Source organism: Cyprinodon tularosa, unplaced genomic scaffold (assembly GCF_016077235.1).
Source record: "Cyprinodon tularosa strain WSP-4 unplaced genomic scaffold, ASM1607723v1 ctg26, whole genome shotgun sequence".
NCBI classification, from domain to species: domain Eukaryota; kingdom Metazoa; phylum Chordata; class Actinopteri; order Cyprinodontiformes; family Cyprinodontidae; genus Cyprinodon; species Cyprinodon tularosa.
Window position 1 is genome coordinate 162,531 of NW_024038961.1, and position 10,459 is coordinate 172,989.

At 35.6% G+C, this 10,459-nt stretch overlaps 1 protein-coding gene across 2 annotated transcripts; it reads right to left on the minus strand.

The window, feature by feature from the left end:
• Window positions 1-1,438: 1,438 nt before the first annotated feature.
• si:dkey-220f10.4 (tubby protein homolog) lies at window positions 1,439-9,539 on the minus strand. 2 transcript variants are annotated; one of them, XM_038288965.1, is made up of 12 exons: window positions 9,324-9,539; window positions 7,341-7,500; window positions 5,495-5,725; window positions 5,265-5,393; window positions 5,031-5,177; window positions 4,787-4,944; window positions 4,553-4,714; window positions 4,308-4,420; window positions 2,317-2,431; window positions 2,135-2,233; window positions 1,861-2,032; window positions 1,439-1,772 (listed from the first exon to the last, which is right to left on the minus strand). In XM_038288965.1, exons 1-12 carry the CDS (start codon window positions 9,363-9,365, stop codon window positions 1,639-1,641), a joined length of 1,662 nt encoding a protein of 553 aa, XP_038144893.1. In that variant the 5' UTR covers window positions 9,366-9,539; the 3' UTR covers window positions 1,439-1,638. The 2 variants fall into 2 exon arrangements, with proteins under 2 accessions (XP_038144893.1, XP_038144894.1); XM_038288966.1 differs by lacking the exon at window positions 9,324-9,539 and adding an exon at window positions 7,207-7,217 and having other exon boundaries at window positions 7,341-7,471.
• Between the last annotated feature and the right edge of the window lie 920 nt (window positions 9,540-10,459).

A 10,459-nucleotide genomic window follows, 5' to 3' on the forward strand; every position in this document is an offset into this window, starting at 1 on the left:
GAAATGCCATGTTAACTTGTTATCTGAACTAACTGTAAACTAACTTCACTGAGAAATTGTTTCTCTCCAAGTAAATGTTACCTCTTGACTGGGCTAGAAGCAACTGAATATGCCCTCACTGTGTGGCTTTAGATTACATTAGGGAGATGATGATGTCATCAGTGTTCTGGAATACCAATGACAAAGTAAGAAGGGGGTTGGTCTAAACTAAGCCACGCCCACTTAGAACACTGATTGTCATTAGTGTTCTAGCAACCATGGCAATGCAGGAACTTACTTTTCCTAACAATTCTAGGAATTTACACAATTATTGGTGTAGAGTGTGATTTAAGTTAAGAAATGGAAATCATATTTGTAATTAAATATAACTAGGTCTATGTCATCAGTGTCGCCAACATCGCAATGATTTCAGCGAAGCTACCAGCGCAGCGATCAGACGACAACTGATCTGTACAATGAAAATAGCTGCATGAGCTGGAAAGCTGTAGAAAGCAACAGTATTTATACAATAATGACCATTTATACAATAATATAAATTATTTGGGGGGAAATATAACTCAAGCTATCTCTCCTCTCTCTCTCTCTCTTTCGCTGCAGCCATGCAGACAGCATTGTGAGACTGCCATAAAGTTGGCAATATATTTACAGATTCGGCTTTCCCGGATTAATAACTCGTCTGTGGATGATTTATTCTACAAAACAGACACCTCTCCACAACCACAGCAAGGCAGACAGTAAACTACAACTGTAGTTTCCTAAAAGCAAGTCTCCTATCACGCTGGGAGACTTACATTGGACCCTATGCAGAGCTTGCCCCTCCGCAAATGCTCCGTCTGCAATTTACAAAATAATCAGAGAGAAATATTCAAAAGCGTCACCTAGGAGAGGTGGATTATTATCACATTTATTGGATTTGAAAATAATAATTTTCTGAGGAATTTCCAAAAGCCTAAATGACAAATGGCACTCGTATTCTATTATTAGAATAAGAACAAAATGAGCAATGACTACACTATAGATCATTGAAGTGCCTTCAAACTTGTAGGATACACAGATAACCTCATCTGGATCATACTACAACTCTTACTTTTAGATTTTTCATTGTTATTATAAGTATATAAAAGCCAATAATTACTTATGACTTAGACAGATTTATTTTGCCATTTTTTATACACAAGTGTATATAAAAAGAAATTTCATTTAGAACAGCTCTAGACAATTTCATATTTAAAATTGCAGCCTTGAAAACAGTAATAAATACATAAAAAAAACTAGTAATATAAACATATGACTGTATATTTACAGTTCTAACATTCCTTTTTTTTTCTTACTTTGGCAACATAGGCCCAAACTGTATTTTTGGAGATTTATTCATTGTTATTATAAGCATAGAATAGCCAATAATTATTGTCATATCATGTAGTGCCATAAAAAGAAAACTGTATCATATTTCAATTGAAATAAGAAAAAATGTAAGGAAAAAAAAAACAATTACAGGGCTTAAAAAAATGAGATGAAGGTTGCATGTATAATAGACATCCTTAAACATAATCCAGTGTTAAATAATGGTTGCAGCTTCAGTTTCAACAAGCAAATTTTGGTGTGGTTTATACTTCCAGAGAAGCACCTTGGACAAGGTCACTCACAGGCCAGTTTGCCATCAAAGGACGAGAGTGTGATGGCAAAGGCTTGAACGGCACACATGGGAAAGCTGTAATCCATGGAGAAAACATCCTCTGCCACACGGCCAAACTGCATCACAATGTAATCATCTGCAAGATGTATAAAAAGGCTCCTGATGATTTGGATCAAAAAGATTAAGCTGTTTTGTCAACAAGAAAGAAATACGATCTTTTTTACCGTTGTCTGGATGGATGATCTGGAAATTTTTCACAGAGGCCTGCGTTACGCGTCCGTGGAAGTTCAGCACATAGGACTGCGTCTGCTCATTCCAGCTTGGGGATTTGTTTATCAGAGTGACCAGTTGGTCAGTGTTTCCATTGGCATGGCGGACCAGTAGAGTCTCAAGCTCCTGAAATAAACATGAATGTCACTTCAGTTTAAATGTTGTTTTTTCCCAGCCAACTTAAAGATCAGTTTTGTACACAGTAGGAATTTTTTAACATAGACTCACATTTTTGGGCCGAATGGAGACTCTTTCATCGTTCTCCAGCATACCGGGGATGATCACAGTCATTTTCCTTGGACCCTTGAAACCCAAAACGTTTGTCTCCTGGAACAGAATAAGCTAGATATTTTTAAAATTTTTTACAACTTGTGAAGTTGTATGGGTTTGTGTGTGTGTCAAAGACTCACATAGCAAATAGCTGCCAGTTCTTGCCGCACTGACTCACACTCTTTAATGAAGGGTTTTTTCTCTGGGTTTTCACCTCCATCGTAGACTGTAAACTTTGTGCCCAGAACATTGGACCTGAGGCAAATAAAAATTAAAGTCCTAAAATTTAGAACACTGAATATGTGCAAAAGCAAATCTAGGCCTGTAATCTCCATAGGATAGCCGAACGGTTTATGTACTATTGGCCAATAGGTTTAGTATTTAGGCGATTACATATGTTTTATTTGTGTTCTTTAATGTTACTGTGAGATACATCCAAAGACAAATTAGTTGGAAAATAAAGTGTCTATTAAATAGAGGCATACCAATAATATTTGTGGGTTTGATGCTTACAGCTTGGTTTCATTTGCAAGAACAAATTAGATTTAGATCTCATCTCTTATGAATTTGTCATTTTAGAGAAGATATAAACACTATGGCTCTAACAAGAGAACACCAGGATAGTAAAGACCTAAGTACTTTTTAACTCTGTTTAATTTATCTAACACCAGTCTAAAACAAATGTCATTTAAAAGCACTTTATGAGACTAAAATATCTAATTCACAATCATGTATTGTATACAGCCTAGAGCTGAGGTTCCCAAACATTTCAGCCTACACAGTGGTACAAGAGCACCATCTCCAAACTATTGGAAAAGTACACCAATATTTCTACAAAATCAATTAACCATGGGTGTATCAACATTTAACAAACCCCATCAAGAAGCTAAGTCGCTAGTTTAGTCAATAGTGCTTTCATGATTAGTGAGGTGGATCTGAAGACCCCATACTGACTGATTTAAGGGCCCTAATTGGGTCAAGATCCGAACTTTGTAAATTATTGCCCTAGAGTCCCTCATTCTGAGCAGTGGAGAGGAAGGAGTCCATTTAAACAAGTAGAGACGTCTTAAGTAGAACATTGCCATCTGTGGAAACTGGCTATAAGTTATAGATGTAACTCTCTTGATGGTCTCTTATTGGGGAACACTTCCCTCTGTGTTTTATCCCGACTGAGTGATATCTAGTGAACCATTTTTGGGTTGAATCTTACCCAAGGACCAGAAGTGACAGTCTAAGTTTTAACTTGGTGGCCTTTCCAGGATGTAAAACACCTTGCTCTCTTATCACAGTGTTTTGATTACCCTGTAGAAATTAAGATCACTGGAAAGAGTTACTAAAAAAGTCAGAAGAACAGGGCTAGAAGCGCTTTCTATGGAATAAAAAAAAGTCAAAACTCAAGGTCACTGGCATCAGTGGTTTTCAGCTGCTTAGTTCAAGATCAAATCACAGCTAAACACCGTAGCAGTGACTCAACTGTGCTTTCAATGGAAAAGAAAAAAAAAACAAAAACAAAGAGAGTACACCCTCTGCAAACTGTGGTTTTACGTTTTGTATGAAATCAAAATACTTGAGGTACACCACTGGCTTCTTCCTCTTACTTCAGCTATGCTATTGAGTCTGCAAAATGTGGTTTTGACATACATTTAGATTATTTCATATCCTTGTAAAGACAAGTTCATTTACTCATTAAAACCCCACAAAAACAGGGGTGCAGTAGGTCAGACCTGCTGTATATTACAAGGCATTGTTTTTTGCTGAATACTAAAAAATCAGATAACAGGCCTGGATTTGAATTTTCTCAAAAGTATGTCAGTATTTCATCAGTGGTGTTTACATTTCAACAGTTATTTGCATTATTACCCAACAGACGTTCAGATGCTTTATAGAAGATAAACCATCCACCTTTTTATTGCAATTTTAGACAGCGGGCATCTTTTTTTAATCAATGATGAGCAACTTCAGACCAATTTCAATAGGTGCTGTTTCCATGAAAAACGTATTACCCAACAATAACCTGGATGCATTACATTGCTAATACACTAATGTGCTTATTTCAAAACAAATTAATATAAGGAGAGGTAAAACAGCTTCAGCACTCAGTAGGATTTGTCTTAGACACATCAAGTTGTACCTTAGTTTTCCAATGTAGCAGTTGGTATCCCTGGATAGATTTGTCGGGTCGGTGGAAATAAGATAGTTTGACGTTTTGCACTTTTTTCTTTTTCTGCCTGCCATCAGAAACACCTATAAGTTTGAAACAATAAGAAACAAACAAACCAAAAAGATTCTAAGAAATAGGAAAGCTCCCGAAAAAAAATGTTTGCATTAAAATCAGAGTTATTAAAGTTTAAATGTAGATCTGTGCAAGCTACTAACCCTCTTGCCGTCCTCTTTCTCCATGTGGAGGTAATAAGTTGGGTAGAGTCCTTTTTCCACGCCTCTTCTGTCTCTGGTGACCCTGCACTGGATTGTAACGTCTCTTGGAGCGGGGCGGAGGGCAAACTTCTCAAGGTCCTCCACAGACATCGGAGAAGTTACCTGAAAAAAGAAAACCATTTCATTCTATGCATAATTATTCTTGGCGGCATTATTCCACTTTCAAAGTCTCACTCTTTCATTATGTTCACTGCCTGAGGATGACGTTTCCCTGGAGTTGGAGTTGTATGATGCCAGATTAGCTGGAGCTTTTTTTGTCTTTTTTTCCCTCCTCTGCTTGGATTCTTCTTGGATTTCCTCCTCTTTACTCTCATCACTTATTTGACACCTAGCTGTGAGATTTAACAGAAAACATTAGTCTTTACTGGCTTTATATGATGGCAGATTGTTCAGAATATTAGACCACATTTTCACTGACATGTATCCAGGCTTTTTTTCTTCATGGGTGAAGGAGGATCTGACTTCTCAGGATCTTCTTCTTCTTCTTCTTTGTCGCTTTCGTTGTGTTCATTCTTTAGTGTTGCATTCTTGTTCTCTGGTTTTACCTCATCTTGCAAATGCTTCTCTGTAAAATAAATCTTTACATGAACAAAACCAGAAAACTTAAAGTTTCCAGTGCAGAGCATAAAAAGCACTTGTTTCTCATAGTTACTTTTACGTTCTTGTTTGGTCTTCTTCTGTGCGTCTACAGATTCTTTGACTTTGTCCTTTTTCTTGATTTTTTTGTCCCTCTTCTCCATTTCTCTGTCAATTTCAAGCTCTTCCTCAGTCTGTTCCAGCCCTGAAACATTTCAGAGAGCTGCTCATAAATAACTGAATATAGCAAGAACCTTCTGCTAGATATTGGATCAGTTTGGCCCTTAATTATAAAACAAAGCTTACGTTTTGGTTTTTCTTTTTTCACATCTTTCTTTTTTGTCTTCTTTTCCTCCTCAAGGGTTACATTCTCTCCTTCACCATTCACCTCAGGCTCTTGGTCGACCTCTAAGTTCATTGTTTTTGGAGTAATAGGCTTCTCTGGAGGCATTTCATCTGAGATCAGGCTTGGTGTCATATCACCCTCACCCAGTGTGATCTCATCCAGAGGGTTGTCATGGGCATGTTCTATTTGATCTTCAAGGAAAAATTACAATAACATACGGTATCAGTCAGAGGTCTAGATGCACTGATCATTGGCATGATGTCATTACCTTTCAAGATTTATTTCAACCATCCTTTTTTTTAAGGTGGACAAAAAATGCAAAAATGTTTAAATTACTTTTAAATATTTGTAACCCAACACAGTCTAAATTATACATATAGGCTGAAGTACCTAAATACAACCACCATCAATATTTGGATAAATGTTTTGGCCAATTTCATATGCAGAGAGAAATTTTCATAACAATCAAAAAGCATTTTGCATAATTCTGGCAAAACATTAGACCACTGTTCTTGGTAGGGATAGTAGGGTTGATTTAAATCAGTTCGTTTCCAGGCATGTTCCTGGTTTTATACTTTGTTCAAGGTAAGTTGATCAATATATGAGAAATTTCATGTTAGCTGACTGTTACAATTCAGTCCTGTGTTTTTGTGCGATTTTATAACATCAAGGGTTGTAAACACATAGCTCTCTATTTTAGGTTAGACCTTCTGCATGATGGTGCCACTACTATGCTAGATAGTTGATAATGTGTTTTTACATACTAAAGCTTTACCTTGATTACTTCAAGTCAGCTTTCTGAATCTTTTTAAAACATATTCAAATGACCACAAAAATATTATTTAGAGGGTGTTTGGATCTCAACCCTCACCTTGTCCATGCACTCTTAGTGAAATCTGGGTATTTATGCCAGGAAATCAACAATAGGAATGGCGGAATATCTGGATTGAATAATGCCAGGGGATGGCTGATTGCTTCAAAAAAAAAAAAAAAATCTGTAATTGTAAAGGCACATTTACTAAAAGTGTTCAGTTAGATCCCTTGGTCTGTTGGAGGTTTCTTCTTGTTAAAAGGAAGTTTTCCTCTCCAGTGTTACTACAAGCATGCTTGGTGTGAGGGATTTCTTTCAAGTCAATAAGTCGATGCAATCAACTGGTTTTCCTTAGATAGAAAACTATGAATCAGTTTGACTGTACAATCTGGTTGAATTGTTTCTGTAAAGTGCCTTGAGATGACATGTGTTGTGAATTGGCACTGTATACAAACACTGAATTGAATTACGTTTTTGAGTATGAATGTATTGTGTGCATATTGTTTTGATCCTCTCTGGGTTTTTTCCATAGTGGTGCTTCTGTGAATAAAACTTAAGGCAGACAATTCATTTTGCTGTACTTCAGGCAAGCAAACTGCGGGAAATTTCACATAACTTACACTCATTATGTTCAGTAGTGGGGATGGGATGCCTACTTAAATACTGGGTGTCAAGTTTTTATTGATCATTCTTCCATAAAAGCAATAAATAAGGGCATATCAGACAGATCTTTTTTAAAAACTTAAAGCGCCATTTTTAATTCCACTTGGTGCAATGGCCACCCCATAAAAAAACAGCCAAAAGACTGCCACTTTTGTTCAAATTATTTAAATTACAAATTAATTTAAAATTTGAATTGACCTGTTTTGTCCCTGAAAAGAACAATAAAATATTTTATCAATATCCAAAAAATAAATAAATATGACAATCTTGCCAATGATGTATGTCTACTTGTAGTTGGAACATTTTATTTTTTAACAAATAAGATAACTAACCAGTCAGAGATGTGCTGCTCAAGGACTGAGAGATCAATAGAGGCATTTCTTCTGAATTGACAGTTTTGTGCTTTCGATTCTTTTGCCGAGCATCTCTATTGGCCACCACCATCTGAGTGTCTGCCCGCTTCTTTTGCTGCTTTTTCATCAAAAGAGCTCGCTAAAGTGAAAGATCAAAAACAAAGAACAATCAATTTAAAATTCACCACTTTTTCTTAACTATATGTGAGAAAAAAACATAAACATTTGATGGACATTTATTTATACAGCATAGAAGTGATCTATTAAATTAAAAATGTAATGCATAAATTATTACAACAAAAGGACTACAATATTTAAATGTTATGTACGTTTTTAAGTTAACAGCGACAAATACAAGTGATCATGATTGAATCCAACCTTCATGGATGGATGGATGGATGGATGGATGGATGACACAATAGAATTACTTGAAAATATTCAATATTTTTTTATAACACACAACATTTATTACTACTATCCAGTAATGTGAAAAAAAAACAGGATTTCAGAGTTTTTTTTTATATGTAGTCTATCCAGTGTGAGAGATGTACTTGAATGCACCATGAAGCATACAGATGACTTTACTACTGGGTTTTAGCATATGACAGTTATCATGATGTAAATAATTGATCCTATGCTATTTTCTATGTTTTCTTCGTCGGCTTCTGTCTTCTTGAACCCCAGTCAGCCTTGGAAGATGGCCACTCACACTCACCCTGGTTCTGCTAGAGATTTCTTCTTGTTAAAACAGAGTTTTTCCTCTCTACTGTAGCTGCATGCATCTATGGTGCGAAGGATTGCTGTTGAGTCAATGAAACCAGCTGGTTTTCCTTAGACAGAAAACTTGAAACCAAGCTGCCTGCATGATCGACTGAATTCTCTCTGTTAAGTGCTTTGGGATGACATGTGTTCTGAACTGGTGCTATATAAATAAACTTAATTGAACTATAATGATGACTTAAAGAAACAGAAGTTTCTGCTCTGGTCCACTTGATAAGAAAGTAAACCACCCTTATTTGTAGCATCATTTAAATGGTTCAAACCTATACATATCGTGTCAATCTAACAGTATGAATTATAGATGGATTTAAAAAGAATAACCAAGCTAAAAATGATCTTGCACAACCTAAGGTTTGAACAGCATTAACACCTTATGGACAGTTCTTAACAGCCTGGGTCAATTCAGGAAACAAATACAGTTATACATTTTTACTGTCTCTGGTGAGAAGAAAATCAAATATTCATTCAGACGTATACATACTCACACAATTTTTAGTATGAGTATTTATAGTTATACCATAAAAATTCAACAAAATATCCACTGGACTTGGTTTTTTAAAGATTTGAAGACGTTTCGCCACCTCTCCAGGAAGCTTTCTCAATTCAAATACATAGTTATAGTTTATAGTTATAGTGTATATGAATCTGTAAACAGCTATATATAAATCTGAAAATGTTTGAATTAAAGGAAAATCCTCATTAGGTTCCAACTTGTAAACTTAAATACTGTTTCTAAGTTCCATTAAAGCTGTTTGCTGTATAAACAACGAAAAGAAAATGTAATTAAATGTTATGATACTTCTGAAAAGATCTGTGAAAGGAATATCATCATGTTTTGAGGAATAAATCAAGCTTAAACAGATGCCTAAACAGCAGGTGGATTGTACACTGCCACGACCAATGACACTCTACAGAGATTAATTCTTAATTGTTTTGTAAGTTACAATAAAACATTTAAATATCCCCAACGGAAATTCCAAGTTTGAAGACTGTGTAAAGGTCTTTCATAAAATGCTACAGAATTTTCAAAGATGACTATAAAAAAAAAAACCCAAAGACATTAGAGCTACATTATTTTACTAAAAATACAACAAAACTATTCCAACAAACTCAACTAAAAAATAACTGATTTTGGCTGTTCACTACTAATCCCAAAAAACATAAATAATTAGTTTGTTTTACCTGGTTGTCTAGCTTCTGTTGCCGTATGTCAGGATCATCCATAGCTGAGGAAAAAGTAGTGCCTAGTCACAGCTAATACAGAGTATAAAAACAATTCAGTAAAGGTGTTTTCTAAGCAAAATGGTTTGTTTTGTCTTGGAGATGAATAAACATGGCCAATGAAGCAGGGATGCTGTTTTTTGTGCCACCCAGCTCCATATGGCTGTCTGTCCACCTGCATGCAGCAGAAGGCAAAGTGGATTAAAGGGGGATAATGTTCTTAAACTACAGTGCGAAGCTTCTACTGTTCAGACTGGGAGTCGCTTGAACACGAACAAGCTTTACATGGCTGTTTCTTTGAAGATGACCTGTTAGTGCCACTGAAACACTAGAGACTAAACTAATTTAATAAATAACAAAAATCTATATGTAAGATTTCTTTTTTAAGAACACATATTGTATGGTATCAGTAAAAAAGATCCATTAAAACCAGGAGAGAAGAGATATAACCTGACTGTTACTTGAACAGTTAGACAGATTTAGACAGATACTGCAGGAACAGATAGTTGCACAAAGGACCTGTGGTGTTATTTCTTTCTGCTAAAAACGCTCATGCTTTTATCACAACAAAAAATATGCAAAACTAACCTGTCATTGGGTCAAATTAAACTTGATAGTCTTGCTATTCTTCACAGACAGCTATTTTCGACTATGCTATGACCTGCCCTTACCTTCTTCTAGGTGAATGAAGAAATGGTGAAAAAGTAAAAGGTGCTAAATTTATTGTAACAATATAAAATATGGCAATAATAATGTCTTGCAGGCATGGGTTAACAAATCCTTTGACTTGCATTGTCTGTGTGCAACTGTTACTCTCATTTACTCCTCTTAGATCCAGTACACAAAAAACATACTCTGGTTCAGTTTTTATTCTGACAAGAGATAAACTACTTGGTGGTTAAAATCAGTCCAGCAGTGTCTGCCTCAAAATTACAGAATACAACTGAAAAAGCAGCCTAGCTAACTGTGATGTTGTAGTATTTTACACGAATGTACATCTTTAATCCATACAACTAATCTTATCTTTAAGAACAATTGCAACAAATATATATACTTTTAGTACAGAAAATACAAGTCCCATACTGTATAGTTGATAT

Bases quoted from the DNA above. Each gene is read 5' to 3' on its own strand.
- si:dkey-220f10.4 (XM_038288965.1), bottom strand. From the start codon at position 9,365: ATGGATGATCCTGACATACGGCAACAGAAGCTAGACAACCAG. The intron at 4,945-5,030 runs GTCAGTGAAAAT...TAAATCTCACAG, and splicing joins GAAAAAAAGCCTGGATACAT to CTAGGTGTCAAATAAGTGAT. The intron at 4,421-4,552 runs GTTAGTAGCTTG...TCAAACTTATAG, and splicing joins AGAAAGAGGACGGCAAGAGG to GTGTTTCTGATGGCAGGCAG.